The sequence below is a fragment of the Oryzias melastigma genome, linkage group LG15, assembly GCF_002922805.2.
Source record: "Oryzias melastigma strain HK-1 linkage group LG15, ASM292280v2, whole genome shotgun sequence".
NCBI lineage: Eukaryota > Metazoa > Chordata > Actinopteri > Beloniformes > Adrianichthyidae > Oryzias > Oryzias melastigma.
Window position 1 is genome coordinate 3,386,492 of NC_050526.1, and position 24,788 is coordinate 3,411,279.

At 37.3% G+C, this 24,788-nt stretch overlaps 1 protein-coding gene across 5 annotated transcripts in view; it reads left to right on the forward strand.

Moving 5' to 3' along the window:
• Nucleotides 1-24,788, forward strand: part of LOC112161567 (equilibrative nucleoside transporter 1) — a 48,426-nt gene that overhangs the window by 21,848 nt on the left and 1,790 nt on the right. For 4 of the 5 annotated variants that reach the window (XM_024296794.2, XM_024296790.2, XM_024296793.2 and 1 more), the window contains 11 exons: nt 12,169-12,229; nt 12,343-12,424; nt 12,651-12,829; nt 15,527-15,666; nt 16,044-16,178; nt 20,010-20,107; nt 20,226-20,307; nt 20,410-20,495; nt 21,551-21,659; nt 22,736-22,821; nt 23,654-23,853. In XM_024296794.2, coding sequence (XP_024152562.1) covers nt 12,201-12,229; nt 12,343-12,424; nt 12,651-12,829; nt 15,527-15,666; nt 16,044-16,178; nt 20,010-20,107; nt 20,226-20,307; nt 20,410-20,495; nt 21,551-21,659; nt 22,736-22,821; nt 23,654-23,853 — 1,226 coding nt within the window. In that variant the 5' untranslated portion in view covers nt 12,169-12,200. Of the gene's footprint in view, nt 1-11,468; nt 11,549-12,168; nt 12,230-12,342; nt 12,425-12,650; nt 12,830-15,526; nt 15,667-16,043; nt 16,179-20,009; nt 20,108-20,225; nt 20,308-20,409; nt 20,496-21,550; nt 21,660-22,735; nt 22,822-23,653; nt 23,854-24,788 lie in introns of those variants that run through there. The other variant, XM_024296791.2, reaches the window with a different exon arrangement.

A 24,788-nucleotide genomic window follows, 5' to 3' on the forward strand; every position in this document is an offset into this window, starting at 1 on the left:
TGACCTAAAAAAACAAAAAAAATCCTAAATTAGCTAAAATAGTTAGCAATTTAGCTAAAATATTAGCTAAACTCTAAAATAACCTAAAATGTAAAAAAAATCAAAAATTAGCCAAAATACCTCGCATGTAGCTGAAATATTAGCTAAACTCCAAAATAACCTTAAAAAGTAAAAAAAAAAAATCCTAAATTAGCCAAAAGAGCTAGCATGTAGTTAAAATATTAGCTAAACTCCAAAATAACCAAAAAAACTGAAAAAATCCTAAATTAGCCAAAATAGCTAGCATGTAGCTAAAATATTAGCTAAATTCCACATTAGCCTAAAAAAGTGAAAAAAATGCTAAATTAGCCAAAACAGTTAGAATGCAGATGAAATATTAGCTAAACTCCAAAATAACCTAAAAAACAGAAAAAAATCTTAAACTAGCCAAAATTGTTAGCATGTAGCTAAAATATTAGCTAAACTCCAAATTAGCCTAAAAAGCTGAAAAAAGACTAAAATAGCCAAATTAGACTTTCAAATGAAGGTGACCATCGACTTGGGGGCCACAAATGGCCTGTGTGCCGCCAGTTTGAGACCCTCTGCTCTAAGTTGTGTGTGGAACTATTGGCTTGGAGTAAGCCAGCCCGCACTTCCTATCATCCACTTCTTTACAATTGTTCGTGCTAGCTTACAGCCCCTCATACCCCTAATTTAACATTACCGGTAAACAAACATTCAGAGCAGTATCAAAGCTCTCCAGCCGTACAGTTTTAAGCCAGATGGGAGCTCAGATGAGAAAAACAAAGACATTAACAGATTTCTTTGTCTTCTCTAAAACGATTCCCGACTGGAGTTTTTTATTGTTTAGCTGTTGTTGAGTTGTATCCAGTTGTTGCAGCTGGATAATGATAATTTCCCTTCAGAGACGTGTCTATCAACCGTGTGAGCTGTAAGCCTTTCCATTAGCACATTTAAAATGGGATCGTGGATACTTAGAGTGTAAGACTACATTTTGATCAGGATTGGAGTTTGGAATGTGAGTCCAGTGTTACATGAGCCGCGTTTTGGGATGAGGCACTAAATTTAGCCCCCAGCTATCCCTTAGCTCACATTTACATGTCTACAGGTCAGTGTTCAGACTAGACGGCTCAAGAAACAGCAGTTTCTGTAGTGAACCTGCTGATAGACTTTAACAAATAGAGTTGGCAAAATTCTGAATCAATTGCATTTTTAGGTTGAGTGTAATTTGATTAGATTCTGATTTATTGGTCAAATTTTTTTTCTGAAATAAATCGTGGAAGGTTATAAAAAGTAGTTGGGATTTTAACTGAACAGATTTGATATCTTCTACAAAAAAACAAACAAACAGGAAACCATTTCACCACTAAAATGACAAGAAATTAGTTTAAATAAAAAAGAAAGTTGATTAATCTGTTTGATAAATCAAATGATTTATAATAATAGTAATAATCCATTTTATTTAAAGTGCCTCTCTAGCCACTCAAGAAACAGTCTCACATTCATTTGTTCTGTTATCATTTCTCAACTCGAAAGAAAAATGCAGACCATGTAGATTAAAGATTTAGACAAAAAGCTTTAAGCTTTTGGATGTTGAATCGCCAAAAGGTTCAGAATTTCTTTGTCTTTAACACCGATCTGGAAATAAATCTCCGCAAGTTACTCCACGTCTTTCATCTTCGAGCTCTGATAAACAGACAACTTGGGTTCTTTTCTCATTAATTTACGACTTTAAATCTCTTAAATTTACGAGATTAAAAGTCATAAATGTAGCCTATGACTTTTAAAGTCATAAATATACAACTTTATTCTCGTAATTTAGCAGTTACGACTTTTTTCTCGTAAATTTACGAGATTTAAAGTCGTAATTTAAAAAAAATATATATATTTTTTATAAAGTGGTGTTAATACTCCGTCATACTTTCAAGAAATAAATACATAGATAAATAAAAGCATACTCAGAAAATCGTCTAGATACATGCTAACCACAACACGTTTGTTTACAACAGAACCCCACTACTACTACTTCTATGGCCGTGCTCTTGTATTTTAGATAGTTCTAAAGTCAAAATGATTTATTCAGATTGAACATGCAACAGATTTAAACGTTTGTTATAACCGGATAAATTCAGGAACCATACGGACACTTCAATCCTAATCACTTTTTGATCAGCTTAAAGACATTTTTCACATGTACGCACAGCTATAGTTTCAATAGTTCATTAGATATTTGCATCTGAGCAAATCAGCCGTACAGTTTTGATCCAGATACCAGTTCGGACACGGAAAACGAAGATGTTAATGGATCTATTTGTTTGCAAGTGGAGTTTGTGGCCCCACCCAGCATATTTTCTACATCACAAAAAAATCTTTTTAAACATTTGTTTGTCCCTGATTCCCAACAGCTCGCATAAAGAAATACTCAGATGTAATTTTGAGCTTAATTTTCTTTATTTGTTCTTCATCATGAAAAAAAAATCCACAAGAACATTTTGACCAGACGGGGTCTTTAAAGTATGACTTTCTGTGACCTCTATGATGTTTCTCAGCAAATTCCTTTCAGATATCAGTTTCTGAGGCTTTTCTTGGTGATAAAACTGTTACCTGAAACGTCGTTTTTGTGCTACATAGAATTCATGTTTGTGGGACCGAGTGTTCTCATCAGAGGGAGGATGGTAGTGATAACGTTAACGGAATCTGTCTGTTATTTTCTTAATCTAAATTGGACTATCAATGGCTTCTGTGTAAACAAAGAAAGAATCTAGTACTATATAGCGATCATCAGACTTTATTGTTTTTTTATGAGGCTAATTGTCTTGTGGAAACTCTCCATTTCGTCATCAGAGAGTCCATCAACCGCGTTAATGGGCTTGTTTTACTCTTTGTCTTTATTCTAAAGGCTGACCAGACATCAGTATGTCTACTGTTTGCTAATCGGTGTCTTGGTCTGATGATGTTTACTCTGTGGCAGCACTTTGACCTGTCTGCAGCCTCTGAACACTGTGAGGACTAAAAGGACACATTTTTCCCACATCAGCACAATAACCGAGTGTGTTTCAACCACTGGAATGGGAATAACTTTTAATTTTGTGTTGCTTCTCTTCGGGGGTAAACCCCAAAACCTATCTATGAATGGTGATGATGAGTGATGTCACGATCTTTAATTTAGACTATTTCAAGTTGCATCTTTTTTGAATTTTAAATGATAAAATACTGCCAAAACTCTAACATTTGCAATCAATTTTGAAGACTTCCTCTGAGAATTACATTCCAGTTTAGAGAAATACGAAAGCACGACTTGGAGAGTGTTGAGCGCGGGGATGTGACCCCGGCGGAGGATGTTATTCTTCCCTCTCCTCATATGACCAACAGCAAGCTCTTCCCCGTCCCGGTCTGGGAATAAAGGCAAGTCTGTTGGAGGGGTTTACAGTGAGGGAACAAATTAACTGGTTTCCTTTTTCCAACGTTCAACCATTGCAACATAATTTTTTCTTCCTCCAGGTTTTAGAGTATTCATTTTTTTTGGATTTCATGTCAGCTCTTCTGTGAAAATGGGTCTGGAGGCATAAAAAGCCTAAAATCCCAAATATCATTGATGTTTTATTACCTTATTGGCCAGAATTCAATATAAGTTCTACCCTACTTTGTCAGATTGTGCAACTGTGTTTGGCTTACAGATACAGAGAGCAGTTTAACAGAAACTCATAAATCATCAAGGCATATAAAAAGTAATAGGTTTACCTCCCCTTTCTTTCTGCAGCTTCTATGTGCTGGTCCATTGACAGTATATAGAGATGGACTTTGACATCACCTAAAGAAAAAGCTTTACTTCTGGTTTTAATGAAATGAAATGGATTCAGTCGCCATTTTTCAAAGAAAAAACAGACATTTTGGTCCAATAACTGACATTGCTTAGGAATACTTCACGATACACTTACCACACACACAACTATGGTACTGGTTCCATTTTTAGGATGTCTGTTAAGTCAGCTGTACGAGCCTCAGGGGAACTGCAAGACAGAACAGTACGGAGCTAAATTGGGGCCAATATTATTTGAAAGCCAAAGGAAACAACTTGAAATAAAATCTTTGTTCCACCAAAAAAAATTGTTAAATGTCAAAAACTTCTTGCTATTCTAAAATAAACTCTGAGAACTGTGATAATTACGGTCAGAAAATGGCTGATTTACTGACTTCACAGAGAGTTCAGCCATTTATTTAATGGATTTGTCCAAGTTCCCAGAGTTAGTGAATGCACCGGGACTGAAGTGACCACCCTCAGCGATTTTTATTGGTCCTTTGTGTTAACCGCGCCACAACGGGGCCAAAATTTTTGAAACTGAAATTTTCAGATTCAAAAACGAAAAAAAAAAAAAAAATACAAAAAGAATTAAAAGTGAAAAAGAGATTTGAAACTGGAAAAAAAGTTTTAAAATTGAAATTTTTAGTTTTGAAACCTAAAAAATTGAACATTTGAAATAAATTAATTATATTAGATTAATAAATTAATATTAGAATAGCAAAAAGTTTCACATTTTTTATTTGTTTTATTTGGGTTTCAAATAATATTGGCCCCAATTTAGCTCCATACACCTACATTCCTTTTAAGGCACCTGTCTACGAACCTCCCCGGCACCGGACAACCCAAAAACGCCATTGACTGTATAGAATTGAACTGAGGGGATGTAACGTCACCTGTAGAAAATGGCTCCAACCAAATGAAGTCCATTTAGTCAGAATATTTCCGCGATATGTCCGTTGATATTTTGGAACCAGACGATGTAGTAAGCAGCACTTGGTCTGCTAACTTACATTATCCATACGAATACTTCACGATACACTTACCACACACGACAATGGTACTTTCCATGTTTAGGATGTCCCTTAAGTTGTCCGTACAAGCCTCAAGAGAACTGCAAGACACACCTGTGCTCCTCTGAAGATGTGGCCACCCCTCTTTGCGAATCTCCACGGGCAGGACAACCCAAAAACCCATATGAGTCAACGCCATTGGCTGTATAAAGAGAACTGAACTGAGCGAGTGAGGCATCACCCATAGAAAAGGACTTCCATGTCAATTTAGTCACCATTTTACGATATGTCCATCACCATGTTGGAACCAGTAAGCTGTGGTTGGTCCATGTCGGTCTGAGTCATTATTTCTATGGCAACCACTATTGCTAATCACTGAGGTATCTGATTGGCCAATTGATAAACTAAAGATAAAAAAAATCTACAGTTAGCAAGAAAATGTTAAAAGGGGTACCAGAGCAAGATGGGTTATTTTGACTAACATATTGATTGAGTAATAGCTGTTTATTTCTCAATAGAAGTCTATGGAATTTAGATTTTATGGGACTATCGGGAACTTCCTATTTGGAACACGAGGGGATACTCTGTTCAGTTCTTATTGACAGTCAATGGCTGGGTCATACAGCTTCATGTGGGTAGGATCAGCTGGAGGACACATGCTTAGAGAAAGCGTGACTGCTTTAACAAACCATCTTGTGAGCCAGATATCAGATACGACCATGAGTGATCCAAGAGAAAATCACACAGGAATGTCTTTTCATCAACCGGGATGAGAACACAACTGCTGTTTAAGGCTAAATATATCTATTCTACCCACAAAAACGTACTTTTATGCACCCTTGACATTCTGCTTGGGTTGGTGGGGGCGCAGGAAGCGCATTTCCTGAACAGGTGTCTACTTCAACCCAGGGCAGAAATTTAAGAACCGGATCAGACTGTCACAGCTGAAGATTTGTAGCATCCAGCTACAGCTCAAATATGTGGTGTACGGGCCAAAGGATCCATCACAACATCTAAATAAAACCATTTATCCGTGGAAAAAATCAGTTGGTCAAATGTCAAGGATTACATCATTATGTGTTAATAGTGTTTATTATTATGACCCGCAGCAGTCACTAATTGCAAGGACCAGATTGTTTTCGCAGTTGGAAAAATTTCTGCGCCTTTGAGCAAAAATTTGACCCCCGCCACATGTGCGAAAACTCAACAAAATTTGCACACACATACTACCCGCTAAAAATTAGCTTTCAGCATAGTCAACAAAACCATTTGTTTGGCCGATTTTTACGAAATTTCACACATAGCTTGCCAGCTTAAGTCTACAACAACCGCTGGAGTTTTGACCATCTTTGACCTTAGTGAGGGGCCGCCATCTTGAATTAAAAAAAAAAAATCTTTAGTACCATCTACAAACCAAAACTTGTCCTAGAGATTTGTATCAATTGTTTTCTAACTCGGGCATCATTTGGAAGCAAATGGGTAATTAATATTGGAATTAGAAGTTGTAGATTTTTAACGGCGAGCTTTCAAAAGTGGTGTTCTCCTAATACTCTCACATTTTTTTGCAAAACATTGTGAAAATTTAACATATTAATCCCAGACTAAAGCTGAAACAAATGATATAACATAGGATATGAAGATATTAGGAATGTGGGCGTGGTTAACAAATAACCTCGGTTGCTAAGGAAATCCTAAAATTTACTTTTGTCGATTATCCTGAAACTCACGTTGATCTGTTCGGTATTCCCAGGTGACCAAAATATAAAATGGTTGCTATGGAGATAAACCAACAGAATAGCCACCATTTTGAAAATAGTGCTTTTTAAATCAATTTGTCTCATAAGGCTTAGACCATCCTTACGGAAAGAGAAGTCGAGAGTGTGTAGGGGCTTCTTAGCAAGTGAGGTCAAGTCAAAGGTTGGCGGCGAGGGCAGCTGTGCCATACGGGCCATACAACACAGCCGTAGCTTTATTTATTTATCTATTTATTTTATCGTTTTCCTAATTATGGATTTAATTCAGCACAACAGTAGGATTTCTGTCTATCTTTTTTTATTATGTGTTCTTTTTTTAAATGTTATCCCTCACAGAAAAACAACAACCCAATATATAAGTATTCAAAGCATACCAGCTTTGGGCATTAAAATACTACAAAGACATGTTTGTTTTACATTTTTAAATTTTCACATAAGCTACTAAACCGAAGCCCCTATTGGGCTTTATGGTTCTCAGCAGTATCAATATTATTTTTAATAAAGGTTTATTTCTCTTTACTTTCACAAAGCCAATAGCTGTGTGTCTTGTTGCTAAGAAGAGTCATTTTAGCCTGTGTAAATCATTTTTAGTCTTTTGATAGATGAATGTCTCAGGTTCTCTTTTTTGGTTTCTCTCTCTTATCAAATAGTTAGGTTTAGCCTATGTTTTTATTTTTAAAAACTAAACTGAACACATTTTGGGGATCTGGTTCTGCATCTGTAATTTTTTCTTTGTAAAGGAATTTTTTTTTGTGTTTTTAAACATGCTAAGCTCAGAAAATAATTTCTAAGAAACATTCAGTCATAGAACTGGACCAAATAATTCACAATATTAATGAACTTTTACAGGTTTAAGAGACTGTTATTTAAAAGCACTAGTTTCTTAATCAGAATGAAACTGAATTTCCGCATCATGTCAATATTGTTAAACTAGAAGTCTTTGCAATTTTTTTTCAATTATGCAGGGCTTATAATGAAAGTAGCTTAAAATAAAAATAATACAGAAAATCAAATGTTAATTATGGCTCGACTTTACTGACACTGTCATACTGAAAAGAACAAAAATACAAATTTTTTAAAGTTGGAATTTGATGTATCTGTTCTCTGTAGGTCAGCTTTTAAGAGGAGGGTTCAAATGCATTCAGTTAGTGCAGTGCTCCATTAGTTCCAAAAGCTGACACTCTGGGTGAACATGTTATCTACACAGCGTGTGCACGCTGATGACACATTAGAAGCTTCACTTTACAGGAATCTGGGACATGGAATTTTGATTGAGCTTTTTACACACTGTGGTGCCTGCATTCGATTTTGCCTCAACAGGGATGAGTAAAATGGAAAAAAGGCTATTTTTATAGTCATTTTTGTCATAATTTGGTACAGTTTGGCCTAATGTCATTTGGCACAGACTGAATATGGACTGAATGTTTGGTTTGTTTTTATCGGTTAGTGGTGTTAGAATCAGAACTAAATGTTTTTGCTTTTAAACTGTGAAATCTGATCAGAACAACAATGCAGGGACTTAATCAAATATAGTAAGAGTTTAGCATTTCCACTGTTGAGCTGCACAGTTTCCTGTCTGGTGGTTTAAAAAAGTTGGTTTTCAGAATAAGATATGCTCTCAACAGACCTTTAGTAGGTTTAGTCCTCCCGAGTCCATCCGATCTTCTCCTCTGATAATGAAATCCCTCCCCCGGGTGTCCAGGACTCATGACCAATTGATGACACCACTATTAACTCAATCGTTTTACTAATGGACACCCTTTTGGTTGAGAGTGGTGCTATGGACAGTATAGACAAACAGCAGTCCAATAAAACAAACAGCTTGGATTCAGAACAAGGAGGCTGTTCCTCCTGATCCCGACCATCCAGGAATCACTATCATGCCCCACACGGACGGTGGAGTCTCCAGTCAGGGCACTTTTGTTTATCCACAAAAACCAGATACATTTTCCATCTCATTTCCAGCATGAGTGGAAGGAAGTCCAATCGAGAAGTTGGGTTTCAAAGCCCAAACTGTGCATGGAGGCTCTAAGGCTCTTTTCCTCCATTCCATGTCCTGATAGTTAGATTCCATTACCAGAAACTAGGCTACAAGTGTGAAACTCTAGATTTCAACCTACCATTTAGGTCGTTAAAGGCTAAACACACCTGATCCAGGTAAACTCCCCTGACGCCCCCGGATTGGGCCATCAAGAGACCCACCTTTTGCAGAATCCGAATTCTTCCCCTATCCCTATGGCTTCTTCCTACCCCTACATTTAGCTGTCCAAAAAGAGAAATGATGACATCATCAATAGTCGCTGACCACTGTTAAAGCATAGCTGCCAGCGCTCAGAAAATACAGAATATATCGGTTTTATCACTTTAAAAAGTCATGCAAAAACAGAAAGTAATTACTTGCATTTGAATATAAACTTCTGTGCTTCAGACCACACCTACGTGAGGGTAAGTGTTTCTTCAGCGCAACACTGTTCACCCTACTGGCAGAGGGATATACAGCCTTAAGCCCCTATCCCTTAAAAAAGGATTTCAGATACCACTACCCCTCCACATGCGCCTACAATTGGAAGGGTAGGTAAAAGCTGTAAGGGAAGAATTTGGATTGGGCCTTTGTCTGCCACTCAACTTGCACAGTATCGACCCCTGGTGGCCTGTCCTGTGAGTGGTGTACTTGTCTGCAAGTCCCAGTCCCAAGGCTGGCTTATCAGTCCGAGTGATGTCATAGAAGTGGATTTTAAAGTGTCCTTAAGGTGCGTTATACCTGTCTGCTAGAAACATTTGATCTAGATCCCAATGCCCCTAAGACATATATGTCAAAGTCGAGGCCCGGATTCGGCCCTCTGGGTAATTCTATCCGACCCTCCAGATCATTTTATGTTAATGTTGGTAATGGCTCCCACATGTTATCTTGCGCTAATTTCTATCTTGTATAATTTTCTGCTTCAGTGTTTCCATCTGCTCCCGAAAATTCGAGTAAGAATATTCACGACGTCCAAGATCGCTGTTAGGTCCCCAATGGCCAAACCGGCCCGGAGTCTAGGGGATGACCATCAGTGGGGACAATAACATTAAACTGGACAACAAAAAATGTATAAATAGAACAGTTTATTTAAAATGAAAACCTCTGTCCTGAAATAGAACAAGAAATAATTAGTGGCTTGGTTAAGAAGAACAAACCAAAATGGAGTTGGAACCTTGGCCAAAAGAAAAAGAAGTCAGGGAAACTGCTGACCCAGCCATGATAACCGTCGGAGTCAGCAGCTCCCTGCTAATGGCTGCCTACAAAACTACCTAATCAAAACAAATTAAACAAAGCCTGCAAATCAGAACTACCAAGACCCAACCCCAAACTAACACAACAAAACCCAGCAATCTAAGACTGCTGAGGACGAAAAGTAACAAATGTCAACAACCAACCCAAACCAACACCCAGCCTGCTGCTCTCCTCCCTGCTTGGCTTGGTGTGGCCGCCTCTGACTTAAATAGACACCATCTGCCAATCAAGGCACATTGGCCACACCTGCCAGGTGAGCCAAAGGGAACTGGATGGGAAAGGATGCCAGACAGCAGCAGCAGGATGTAACAATCGCTGATTCGCAATCTTTATGTATATAGTTGAGTGTAGTCAAAAATGATCAAAATATTATCTGGGGACGATGTATTTTTGCTCTGAAATGCAGATTAATGTAGGATTTGAAGTTTACAAAACAAAACTGAAAGAGCAGCGGAACCGTCACCGGAAGTAAACACATCTTCATGCCGGTGAAGCTTCCTGTTTTCAAAATAAGACTAGGGAGGGATTTTTTTCAGTTCATAAACTGAGACTGAAGTTCCGCTCACTGACAGAACTTCTGAAAAAAATTATTTTCCTTTGACACTGGCGCTTAAGCTCCAGTGTTTACATTCTTTTGGTTATGGTAACTCTTCAACAATTGACGCAATTAACGAAACTCCATCTTATTTTGAAACGGAGAAACGCATCTTTGCGCTGCTGAAAAGCGGATGTGATCAATGCGAGTCAGGTGATTCTACTATGTAATGCTTAGAACGTAAAATGTTGAAGAACTTTGAGGATAGAAAACTGTGGAGAACATTTTCAGGTTTTGTTGTTAAATCATCAAAAATAAGATTTTATTAATGCTTTTTATGTTGTTTATATTACTTAACCAGAAGGTTGACTAAAAACGACTTACACCATTTCTTTCTATCTAAATCTTTATGTTTTTTTTTATTATCAGTTTTGTTTATTCTGATCTCCTGTTCTAAATAAGGTATAAATGATATAAATACATTTATACATCCTGTACAAGACAGACACAGAAACAAATATTATATTAAAAAGTAAGAATCATGGTTCAATTCATGAATCGAATCGCCACCTTAGCAACGATCGAGAGCTGTAACTGTAGATACAAAGCACCAAAAGCCAAATGGGAACCAATGAGCTGCCGGATGACCTCCATTGTTGTGGTTGTTGGTTTTGCTATAGTTGCACTACTATGACGCAAAGCTACGCAATTGCTCTATGTGTCCTGAGGGTCCAACTTTGACTGGAAATGTTCACCTGAATTACCTGGACCGCTCAGTACAAACCAGGCTTATGAGAACTCTTCTCAGAGTTTTTCATTTCTAGCCGTATTTCCTCTGTTTGGAGAAGGTCAGCTCCCAAAGCTGGCAGGCTCCATCCACTCGTGTGAAAACATTTTCAGTTCAGAAGCAAAACAATAACACACAAATGATGGAAAAAAGAGGATTTTTCTTTCCACATAGAAATGAGGAGAATTTTGTTTTCTCAGATTGTGGCTGTTGGCATCTTTACGTCAAAGAATGCCGTGCGTGCTTGTGTGGAAGGGGAGGATGTACATGAAGGGTGGGGTCAAAGAAAACAGACAAGAGGATGGTATAAAATGAACCATGTGCAGCTCATTCGGCCTTTTGTGAGGCGCGCATGTGAGGAGTGCACGAGGAGTCTTCATCTCTGAGTAAGTCTGCTTTTGGAGTGCAGTCGGGGGAAATTCAGATGCTTTTAAATTTAATTTAAAAGGTTTTTCCAAGAAAAAATGTTGTGTTTGACTGCAGGAGTGTGACTAACATTTAGCTTTTTCACCACTTGTGGCTTTGAATGACTTTTAAGTTTCATTTTTGCAACACAAAATTGAGGAAGATGAACAATTATTAGGGAAACGACGAAATATGGGTACATTTGAACTTATTTTTCTACATTTTGTCTCCTAAAAGTTATCAAAAAATAAATTAACCTGCAAATGTGAATGTATTGCAAAGCGTCTGTGTGGATTTTAGCTGCCGGCTGCAACAGTTCTGGGAAATAGTAATTAACCTGCTGCAGGAATTGTTTAACTATGATTTGTTAACAGTGGAAAAACACGTCTAAACACCTAATGATAAAACATGCTTTATTTCTAAAGTCTAAATACAGTCCTGAAGAGAATTCCAAACAAAGCTGGGATAAATTCATTTATCGTCAGTGTTTTTCTTTTTATCAATCAAATGTTCAAACAGAGACTCACTCTGCTGATTCATATTTATTGGTAAATAAGGGGCTGTAAACGCTTATAAATGTTGCTGTCTTTCTGTGTTGCAGATCCGGTCGAATCCTGAACACAAACCCGAAAAATGACGGCCATCAGCGCGCCTCGAGACAAGTAAGGGCGTCCGCTCGCAGTCTCAGCTCGTGTGTTCGGAATGGTGAAGAAGCGGATGTTTGTTGGTTTAACACTCCGACTTTGATGTGATTTCCTTTCGCCGCTTTCCCCAGATACAATGCGGTCTGGATCATCTTCTTCATCCTGGGCCTGGGAACCCTCTTACCCTGGAATTTCTTCATGACGGCAACATTGGCAAGTTTGTGGATTGAATCCACTAAACTAGACTCGACTAAACCTTTATATTAAATTAAAAAAGATTGTTAATGTTTGATATCATTTACTATATAATCTATGAGATGAAACCTTTTTCTGTCCCACCTTCACGCTGAAAGCCATTCTGGGGGTTGAACAAATGATGGAAATGACCTTTTATTTTCAATAGACCCATTGTAATCAAAGTTTATTCTTCTTTTTTTAGTACTTCACCAATAGACTGAAAGATCCACCGGTTTTCAGCAACCTGACGGTCAACGGAACGAACAATGCGACTGAGAGCAAGCCCAGTCTTTTGGCGCTGAAGTTCAACAATGTGATGACCTTGTGCGCGATGGTGCCTCTGCTCATTTTCACCTGCCTCAACTCCTTCATACATCAGAGGTGCGTTCCTCCTCCTGAAGGAGATTTTTGCACGGGAATGCGGGTAAAAAATGCTCAAACCTGTGAAATTTTAAGGTCATAGACTATTTAAACATGTTCTTATTCCCAAGTTGTCACATTTAGACGCACAGTTTAGGACCCTCCACGTCAAAAATTAGTGTTTTGTGTGTCCCCAACTCATCTTTGGTATCCTAACCCTAATCTTAGATGAGAAAAATAATAAATAAAAAAATTACAGTCTAAAAATCTTCAAAGTATTACGAGTCTTGATAGCTTTAGTGTCTGAAGAGTTTCACAGATTCAATATAGTTTTTAATTTAAATTAATAGGAGACTGAATAGGGGAGAATTTGCATTTGTGAATATGAAATTTAGCCCATATTAAAAATAGATCAATAATATAAAATTGTTTTTTGTGATAGCTGTTGAAACTTTAAAAAGCAATTAATACATCTTTATACAAATAAGATATCACTTCACATGTACAAGAGGCTTTTAGATATTTTAGAGAGTCAGTCTTCATCGTGTAAATGTTTTATATGAAATTATTATTATTTTTTTTGTTTTTTACTTACTTTATTACTTTTATGGGGTAGTCTCGTTTGTTTGTCTGCCCTGTAGTATTTGTTAAATGTTTTGCTGCCTCTTGGCCAGGACATCTCAATGAGTTTCTCCTGGTTAAATAAATGTGAAAAAAAAAATCTTTATACAATAAATTAAAGTTTTAAAGGATAGTTTGCCACACAAAAAGGGAAAACTACACTAGCTTGTTGCGTACGCAAAGTTGGAGGCCATATTGGATAGGGCTAGATACTTGTTTACTGCTGTGCTACAACTGCACAAACAGCTGGAAAAACAATGACAGGACTTTTCACAAGTACATTTTACTGTCAGATGATAAAGGAGAACTTATCACGGGGTCAACCAGTCCAACATGACTGTTGGACCGGTTCACACAGACCGAAGAGTCCAACAATTTGTGTGAATCTTAGTCTGTGTGTAGATTTTAAAAATGTATTTATTTATTAGGGACCATGTGCCCTAATGAACATCTATTCAGAGTCATAGATATAACAGATTATAGCAACAATGCTCATTTACGTCATAGAGAAATTATGCAAGTATGCATCAGGTATGTGTTGTGTTTCCTATATGATTATGTATGGTTTGAAATGTCGTTCATCTATTACACAAAAACATTAATACCACAGCCTGGGCTTTATATTTGTGATGATCAGTTAATTTTTTCTTTTAAAATTGGACCAAATTAAACATTTTATGCTCATTTACTTTACCTGCTAAGCTGTATCTCACTGTTTACTGACATGTCCAATATGGCGTCGCTCCTTACGTACTTAGAACAATGCTAACAGGCTAGCGTAGCATCTCTAGCAACATAATTCATTGGTTTTAGACCACATTTCTATGGCAACCATTTCGAACATTCGATGCAAGACCACGTTCTTTTATTGAAGCATCTGATTGGCTAATTTAAACATAAAACATTAGGATTAGCAAGAAAATCTTAAATAAAAGGTATCAGAGCAAGAATGGTTATTCTGACAAATATAACGACTGTTTATTTCTCAGTACAAGTCTATGGGAATTTGACTTATTGGCATGTTTGTAAGATTAAAAGGGGAGGGGCCACTTAATCCATTTCTCTATATACAGTCAGTGTTCAATCTGCATGTGACTAAGGCATAAGGCAGCAGAGAAACTGTTCTGATTGGCTGCTCTGGGCTGGATAACAGAAACATAATAAAGCAGTTTTTATTTAATTGGTAAAGCAAAAAATAACGTGCAAACTGAACACTGAAAGTCCTCCAAATTAGACCTTTGATGTTCCTTCGTAAATCTGTTTTTCTAAAGGTTAGAAGTTATGTCATTACAAATCTTTATTTTTAATGTTTAATCTTCTCTAACTCTTCATCCATGGATCAACCATAAATTCTCCTTCCTCGATGTCTTATCTGGCTCCTCCTCTACCTCACATATTGGTGTAGATTTTCTAGAAAAAGTCTCTGGAAGCTGTCAACGTGCATTTTTTATATTAATTCCACAGCATTTCAAAAGTCTTCCTTATTCTAATGCATGTATTTTCACATTGCTTTGCAAACCAGACAATGAGATGTGGATGAACAGAAAAACAAAACTAAAAACGGCAAAGAAAAGCAAACAAGGTTGACCTTTAAGTTGTTTCTCAAAGAACTTTATTTCAGGAAATAAAATTTTAATGAGGCTGAAATCCCTGAAATGTTGCTTTTCTTTGAGGAAGCATTATCCTTATGTCTGTTTTTTTAACTTTTACTTCTGCTTTTTTTCTATTTCTCAGAAGAAATTACTTATTTTTTACTAACTAAACTTTTATTCTGACTGTGAAAATTAAAAAAAGTGGTGCGTCAGAAATGCATGTTTCTTTTTCTAGACTGGAAAAATAAGTTTCCTCTGTTTATTCTTTATTTTCCTATAAGTTTGATGTCATAAGTTCTGTTTACCTTTTAAGAAGCTGCAGCTCTGTCGTATTTGGCTCTTGTTCAGATAAAACAGTTGGGTGTCTTTCACTCAGAAACTGTTTATTTTTAATCCCTGGTAATAAAAAAAGACGTGTTTTCCTACCGAAATGTGAAACATAAACTGTAATGAAATGAAATCCTGACCTAAAGGATGATTCTAAGATGCTCTGGCTGTGTTTCAGGATCCCTCAGAAGCTGCGGATCTCGGGCAGTTTGACCGTCATCCTGGTCGTCTTCATGCTCACGGCGGTGCTCGTCAAAGTGGAAATGGATCCCGTGCCGTTCTTCACCTTCACCATGGTCAAGATCGTCTTCATCAATTGTAAGTTCTCCGTGTTTTCTGAGCAGAACATGAGACTTTCCAGATTTAGAACATATGTGTGCGAGTCCCAACAGCCTCTGAGTTCGTTTGTTATGGAGAGCTGCGGGGTTAAGTGAGCCGGCCCTGACCCCCACGCTCACATGTGGAACAGCCCATCGTGTTTTGATTTTGACAGGAGGACCTCGAAGCTTTGATATCCTCAGCACCACATTCCTCCAAATGCACCCAGCTTCTGCAGAGTCATCCAAACTCGTCTGCTTTAAGTTCAGAAGCTTTAATCTGCATTAACTTCCAGAGATGAAACTGCTTTTTGTCCTCACCTGATAAAAGTAATCTGTACTTATAGCTGAGACTTGTTGTCTTTTGTCCTTTTCCAGCGTTCGGGGCGATTCTCCAGAGCAGTCTGTTTGGGCTGGCGGGGATTCTTCCCGCCTCCTACACCACTCCCATCATGAGCGGGCAAGGGCTGGCGGGCACTTTTGCTGCTTTCTCCATGATCTGTGCACTGGCCAGTATGTGTCCCTCACACATACATGCACAAACACACACACACAGTATGATAGACTTCACATAACAACACATTTTGAATGATGTTTTAGGCCAGAATGTATTTTTTAGGGTCTAGAAGGTTACATTTTATTCTCTTAGTGATTTAATGCTTTGCTTGTATAGCTTTTGCATTTTCGTTTAAAAAAGTAAGTGGAGAAACAGAAATAAATGTACAAAAATGACCAAACTATTCACTATGGAGCATCTCACATTCACAAAAAAGGCAGTGCAGTTAGGATGAATTAGGCTCCTAACAGCACAGAAAAAAATAAATCTCAAAAAGTAAAAAGATTTAATGAAAAATTGTCTTATATTCTGTTTTGCAAGAAAAAAAATCATCTTGTCAGGAATGTTATTCAATAGCAAAATAATCTCAGTTTACAAAAACGTGTCTAAAGGTTACGTCACACTGCTGCTACGTACATGGAAATTGGTCATATGTGAATATCCATGGAAAAAGTCACACATGATTTAGTGATTTTTTAATTTTAATGGGATATGTTCACCGTGTATAGATCAGTGGTACATGGATGCAAGAAAAGTCTATTAGACATGGAAAGCCACAAAGTTGTGTAAGCTTCTTGCAAAAAATCACACACAATTGCATAAAATGTATGTAATAATTGCAAATGAACATAAACTGTGTAATTTTTAACCAACCAAAATCTTAAACAGCTCAAAACGGAATTCACGTAAAAGAATAGAAACCTTTGACGGACATCTGTGAACATCGATGAACACAACTAATAATCAGAAAAAAATAAATAGGGGAATGATGGTTGAATATAAGCTATAAAGGACAGAAAAATAAATTAAACGTAAGTTTTTCTCCTTTTTTTTACATTTTTTTTTTAGAAATCATTCATATAGTAAAAATTTAACAGTTACTGATAAGAATACTTCTCCAAATGCATGAGTAAAATCCTTTTATCTTAAGTAATATGTTACTGTAATGGATCACAACTGTGGAACATGACTTTAGCATCAAAGGGTTTGAGATTTCCCCTCTTCATATTGTACGTTTTAAGGCCATCCTGTTGCGTAACCCGGTTTAAAGCTGGCTTCAGTTATCAGATCTCACATGTGACTCTGAGGTGCAGAGACCACAGGCCTGCTCCATCCTGTGGCAGACACTCTGACCTCATGCTTAGCCGCCGGTACAAAGTGTTTTTGCAAACATTTTAGTTATTTCCTCTTCTTCTCACATCATGTTTTGGTGTTTTTCTTTTTTCCAAGTACATTTTTTTTATCGTAAAAACAACTTACAGTGGTCTTTTAATTATCATTATGTTGTTTTTTTAAAGACCCATGAAAAATGTGTTAATGTATGTTCTTGTAGCATTTTTCTCATAGTAGAGGAGCTATAGAAAAGAATTTATGATTCAAACTGTGTTTCTGAGTATTTCTTAATTCAAATTCACTTTGGATCAGAAAACCGGATGCTTGAAAATGCTCAGACTAATGAAGCTGCTACTGAAATGGGCGTGCCAAAGTCTCCCCTCCCCCACTCTGGCCTCCCAAAGTCTCCCCTCCCCCACCCTGGCCTGCAAAAGTCTCCCCTCCCCCGGCGCACACCTGGGGCGGTCAAGCTTAGATGTGCGAGACATGATGCGCGTTCAACACTCGTGCTGTGGCGAATCGGGACTATGACTCCAACATTTTAAGACTAGATTGGTCCAATATTGCTTGTTGTTATTTTTTCATCCCTAATGTTAGCTTGGGGCTGTTAGTTCACAAACAGAGGTCCCAGCGACGGGGGAGGGGGTTACTCTGCGCCAACAGTCCCGCCCACAAAGCAGAATCATATTTCTAATAAGCTACTGCCGCTGTGCAGAAAATATGTCAAAAAAGATTTGGGGGTTTTGGTTAAAATCTTAATAATCATAATTAAAAGATCATTAGAAATGGTTTTACGATAGCAGAAAGTAGCCTCTGCTAATTTCCCATCAGCCCTTTGCTTACAGTCTCTCCTGCTAGCTTTTAGAATCCTCACAAACCTAAGCTAACATTAGCGTAGCAAAAAGATCCAGATTACAGCTCAGCTAATGAAAATGAAGACGTGATTGGATTTATTTGTCTGCGGAAACTGTAGCAGAGCAAGTAGACTTTGGCCAGCCCATGGCCCCCACAAACCTGAGCTTTTTCAAACCGCTGGTTTTCATCTTCTCCTGATTCAGCATATTTTGGAAAAATAAATACTCAGAAATGCAGTTTTAATCTTAAATTATTCTATAAACAAAAACATTTTTTTAACCTAAAATCCACGTTGCTGTGTTTTTATCAGACTTTATGGTGATTTTACTTACCCATCCCATCCAGAAGATCGACTCTTCTGAATGTTTTTACTTCATTGTAGAAAATATTTTCTGTATTTGGGAACAATAATCTACATCTGCACATTTCTCAAAACAAATACTGACTCGTACTTTTGAATATTGCATTCAGTTCGCAAAGTCTGAAAGTTTTCTTTTTTTATTAAAAAAAACACTCAATCAGTATCTAAAAAAAGAAAAATTAAAAGAAAATTAAGCTACACAAATTAAACATAATTGAAGTAAAAAGTTGCTCTGTTAATAACAATATTTTTCTTTGACAAAAATTTAAAGCTCGAATTCATTAAATGTGCTGAGACGTAAACTTTTCTGGAGAAACCACATGTTTAATAACAACAGTGTTTTTGTGTAGTTCAGACGTGGTTTCTGGGAAATCCTCTGTCCTAAAGCCACGACACATGGTCTTATCTGTTCTTTGTTTCTGTGATTCAGCAAACAGAATAATCCTCATTGTCTGACGCTACACAAACTTGTTTACTTTGAATCATTAGAGGAGAAAAAGTGTACTTTAACTCTAACATTTAAGAACATTAGCTACTTGGTCACAAATGATTCAAAGAAGGTTTTATTGTAACTGTCAGTAACAGTTAAATTGTGGAACCAGATTAAAATTCAGATAAAAAAAAAAAAAGCGTCATTCTGAATACTTTGACCTGATCAGACTATTCATAAAAATAGAAAGCTAAAGTCTGCTAGCTTGATGCTAACGTTTAATGGAATTTCCCATAGGACGGCTAATGCTAACGTTTAGTCGACCTAAACGTACATTGATGACTAAATGAGCAGCTTTATAAACTCAGGCATGAATTTTCCAAATTTCTTAAAGGAAATATTTGTTTAAGGTATCATTTGTTTTTAAAATAATCGTTTTTTTTGCTCATACGTTCTTCTTCTTCTTAAATAAGATGTGATGCGCGATCGCCGCCTAGTGGCCAAACTGAAAAGCGCTCCAGAACAGGCAGAACAATGTTTACAATGTTAATAATCTGAATATTTTTGTTAGAACTTCTCCTTTAGAGAAACTATGTTTGTTATTAAAAATCTCATATTTCACTAATAAATATTGCAGTATGTGAACTTTATCAGATTAATATAAATATATTTAAACAATATAGTAGATTATTAATGTATTTATAAACAAATATGTCTAAATGGGTAAACTCAAAATTTAATTGAGGAATCGAAAGAATCTAAATAAAATCGGATACTCAGCCCAAACTCGCTACATGCAAACGGCGGCCATGTTTGTTTACAACACAACTTCTTCTGTTTCCAGTATTTTAAATAGTTCTGTACATGTCAAAATAATTTATTCCAATTAAATGTGTGGTGGATGTAAACATTTGTTATAATCTGATAAAGTTTTTCAGGACACATGAACTCAGTTTGATCAGACTAAAGACGTAAACGCAGCTATTTGTTAAAAACAGATTCAGTTTGGTTTTTGTTTGTCGTCTTCAGGCGGATCAAAGCTCCAGGACAGTGCTTTTGGGTACTTCATCACCGCCTGCGTTGTTATTGCTATGGCCATCATGTCCTACTTCATCCTGCCTAAAATGGTAACCAAATAAATATATATATATATATTTATTTTGAACTTTGAGATCTTGTTTATGCTCTGCTCAAACGATCTGGAGCACCTCAAGAAGGATAATTAATCTCTGTTTGTGCCTGCAGGAGTTCTTCCAGTACTACATGGAGAGCAACGGATCCAGTCCGTCTGCTGACGAGGAGAACAAGATGGATCTACTCAAAAAAGGTGCTCATTAAAGCCGTTTTAGTTTGTTTGGGTTTTAGTTCTGTGTATTTAAATATTTAACGTCTCGTGCTGTAAAATAAAGAGGAGTCGTGTGATTTCCAGAGAACTCCCCTGAAAAGCGGCCGGTGGTGAATTTAGATGAAGATGAGACGTCGTCTGGATCTTCAGTGTTTAACATCTTCAAACAGGTTAGAAGCAGCTTTGTGTTTTTGTTGTTGTAAGAGCTCGACCTAAAGATGATTTGATCAGTCCTGCTCTAATTCTGTCCTCATTCGACATCGTCCCTGGTGGTTACTCACTTTTTTCAGACCTGTTCTCTCCGTCTTATTACGTCTGTTTGCTCCTCTCCAAGTCAGAATCCGCTCAGCGATCGCCCCACATAATTCCTGGCCAATGACTGAAGAGATCTTTAGTCACATGGTTTTGGTTCGAAACAGAAATCTGAATACAGATCAAACACAGAGTTCAGGACTCCATCTGGAGCGATGAGATCTGATATATCTTCACACATCTCCTCCATGTGATGTTTCCTGATGCCTTTAAGGAAAGAAAATATTCAAGATACTTTTCTTTTGGTGTCACTTTCTTGAACCGTTACTAGAAAAACGTAGGATCAATAACCTTGAAATGTCTTTAACCCATTTTTCCTTAAAAATAAAATTACGTAGAAATGACCACAAACCAAGTTGACCACAGAAAACATTTCAGATATTTTTCTGTTTCACTGATGTCACTATTTTATGGGTTAAGATCAACCAGCTCCTTGTTTGGATTTGTTTCCAACCCAAAAATTACCAGTTCAAGTCTCGCTCTGAAGCGTTCCCAGTCGGGTTTTAATTATCACGCTGTTTTTAGCCAAAATTAAAAAAAAAAAAAACAAAAAAAAAAAACTGTTGTTTTCTAGGACATAGTTCCTGCAGAGCGGCAGGAGTACATTTGAAATTCATAATGGAGCGGAGCAAGGAGTTTGTCCCACTTAATGTATTTTCTACGTACCAAATATGCTTTTTTCCAATAGAATTTAATTGTTTGCTCCTGATTCACAACATTTTCAATAAAGAAATACTCAGAAATTTGGTTTTAATGTATTTTTTCTTTATAAATGTCCTCCATCATTAGAAAAACGTCACAAGAACATGTTAAAAACACCCAAAATCCGATTAACCATCAGAGTGGGTCTTTAAATGAGAACCTGACTTTCTAGATTGCACCATGTTTGACCTCCTGGCGTCTCTTTAACCAGATCTGGGTGATGGCTTTGTCCGTGTGCTTCATTTTCACCGTCACCATCGGAATTTTTCCGGCCGTCACAGCCGACGTCAAGTCCTCCATCGCAGGCGGAGGAGAGTGGAGTGAGTGTGATCACCGTCCTGCATCTTTTTAGGGGAAACGAGGAGATGAGAACTGAGCAGAAAGAATTGATTGTTTTTAAACTAGAGCTAAACTAGTAGTAAAATAATCAGATTAATCACACTTTAGGGTTGTCATAAATGTGATTAATCACAATGTTTTAGTAGGTCATTTTTATGTCAATATGCAGCTTTTGAAATGTTTAAATTCATAAATTGTTGACTCAGAACTTATGAACACAAAACACATCAACAGTAAAATGAGCAGAACTCTGAAGACTTTTATATTGGCTGTTGAGTTTGGAAGCGCACCTTAGAAGAGAAGTTCTGGTCATAATTTTCTATATGTGCAGACTTCTTCAAAACAAACTTTTGCTTCATGAAGCAGTAAAAAGGTGAACTTTCTCCCTGAACTGATGTTTTATTTAACCTGTTGTGATGATCAGTGTACACAAATGCAGGAAAAAAATATGTGAATTACTGGATTTTATGCATAAACTGCATTCAATAAAATTATGAAAACATTTCAGTGTGGTCTAAGCTAGCAATGTTGTAATTTAGATTGAGAAAAAAAAAACCTTTCATACAACTTTATATCACTTCTTTTCTGTCTAGATCGCTGCTGTTCAGTGATGCATTGTCGTGTTACCGCGGCAACAAGCCACATTACCTATCAAATAGTCCGTCTTTACTGGAAAAGGTGATCAAAATCTAGAAAATTACAAGAATAAAGTACTAGGAATGAATCCAATATTTATTTATCTTGTAAGTGACCCATGTTATAAGAGTGATAATGCTCGAGGATGTGAGCATTATCAGATATTAAGGCATGCTGTGGAAGCCTGAACCGGTGGGAGATTGTTGCTTTTTGGAGTGCAATTAATTAGCTTTATTAAATAATAACGTGTTCATTTTTTGGAAATAATCACCTTATATTGACAGCCGTATTTTAAACCAGAACTTGACACTAAAGCAAAAAATGACTGAAGTTCTTAAAGCTGTTACATTTGGGTGCTTGTAGATGACATCTGTGAGAGGTCATGTTTTCAAGGTTACACTTTGTTTTGATCCATTCGTAGACACGTACTTCATCCCCGTGTCCTGCTTCCTCCTCTTCAACGTGATGGACTGGGCCGGCAGGAGCCTGACGGCCCTCTGGATGTGGGTCAGTATCTCCACACACGTCAAGAACACATCTGAGTCGTTTTGAAGAGTTACACCTGCTCAGGAAAAGACGTTTTTAAAAGATGTAACAAAATCTGAGGTCCACAGATACATAATCCAGCTGTAATTTATTTAATTTATTTCTAGTTATTAAAAAAAAGAACATTTTTGAAAGCAAATTTGAATCAATATGCATTAAGGGGTTAAAACTCATCATATATAATATTGTTTAGGATGTTTTTTCGTTGCCCAAACAACAGACGTACAGTTTGATCAAACCCTCAGGCTTCATCAGGTGATTACTCGGGAATGAACGGGTGAAAGTCAGAAGTTGCCTGGAGGCCAGAAGGAAAGGAAAGAAGCGGGTTTGTGTTCTTCGTAAAGGAAGTTTCTGGAAGGGTCAGAGAAGTTCTTTCCTTTAAATCTGTATGAACAATGGCAGCAGAGCGAGAGCAGAGCGGTTCACCTCACAACCGGACGTCGAAAACTCCCCAAACGGGATTTTTTTAAGCGACTCCTCCATCTGAGGAGGAACATTTGCAGAATCTGCCTCGCGTGTTAGTTTTCATAATGTCGAATCCTTAAACAAACGTTTGCAATCTTTTAAAAACTCCCTCCAGAAAGAACAGGGATTCACTGCACATCATGTAATGTAATCACGCCTGAGTACAGTTGGCTGATAGCGGCTGACCTTCAGAGGAATGCAGCTTCCATAACTGCAGTCAGCTGCTGCAGGAGCATGTGAACGTGTTTAGCATGTTTGAACGACAGCGATCACATCCTGTGAGGAGCATCAAACGCGCCTCAGTCTGACAAAAGATTTTGTGTTCCAGCCGGGTAAAGACAGCCTGTGGCTCCCCATCCTGGTGGGTCTGCGGATCATCTTTTTCCCGCTCTTCATGCTGTGTAACGTCCATCCTCGCCACTACCTCCCCGTTCCCTTCGAGCACGACGCCTGGTACATCATCTTCATGATCCTGTTCTCCTTCTCCAACGGATACCTGGCCAGCCTCTGCATGTGCTACGGTCCCAAGTAAGCAGCACGGCTGGAGGGTTCACCTGTAGAGTTCAAGAACACATTTTCACAGGAATAAAAACAGTAGTTTAGATGCTGGGATTCATTTTTGTCGTCTAGACCAGGAGTCTCTAAACTTTTTCATGAGAGGGCCACGTAATGGAGGGCAGTGGGTCACAGGCTAACAAAAAATGTAAAGATTTATAGTTTTCCAGAAAGCCACACACAACCAAATTTTAAATAATTCATTTCTGTAATCGTCACAGGGAAAAATAATAATAAAACATTTTAAAAACTAGATATTTAGCATTACCTGTGATAGATTGATAGCTGAAGATGCTTAAATTAATAGCTAAAAACACTGAAGCTGATAGCTAGCTTAAATATTAGCGAGGTGCCACATTAGCCGAAAAACTCTAAAAATTCTAAATTAGCCAAAATAACTAGTATGTAGCTGAAATATTAGTTAAACTTCAAAAGAGCCTAAAAGACTGAAAAATGCCTAAATTAGCCAAAACAGCTAGCATTTACCTGAAATATTAGCTACATGCTGAATTAGCCTAAAAAAAATGGAAAAATGTCTAATTTAGCCAAAACAGCTAGCATAAAGTGAAAGTAGCTAAACTCCAAAAAAGTCTGAAAAAACTGAAAAAATCCTAAATTAGCCAAAACAGCAAGCATGAAGGTGAAATATTAGCTAAATGCAGAATTACCCTAAAACATGGAAAAATGTCGAATTTAGTCAAAACAGCTAGCATGAAGCTAAAATATTAGCTAAACTCCAAATTAGCCTAAAAAACTGAAAAAAAGCTTAGCCAGTAATGTTAGGTTGGGGCTGTGGGGGCTTTAAGCCAGTGGGAGAGTATAAACAGAAGGATGTCGGGGAGCAGGGGTGGAGTTGCTCTGCACCAACAGCTCCACCAACAACCAAAAGTCAAATTTCTAACAATCTT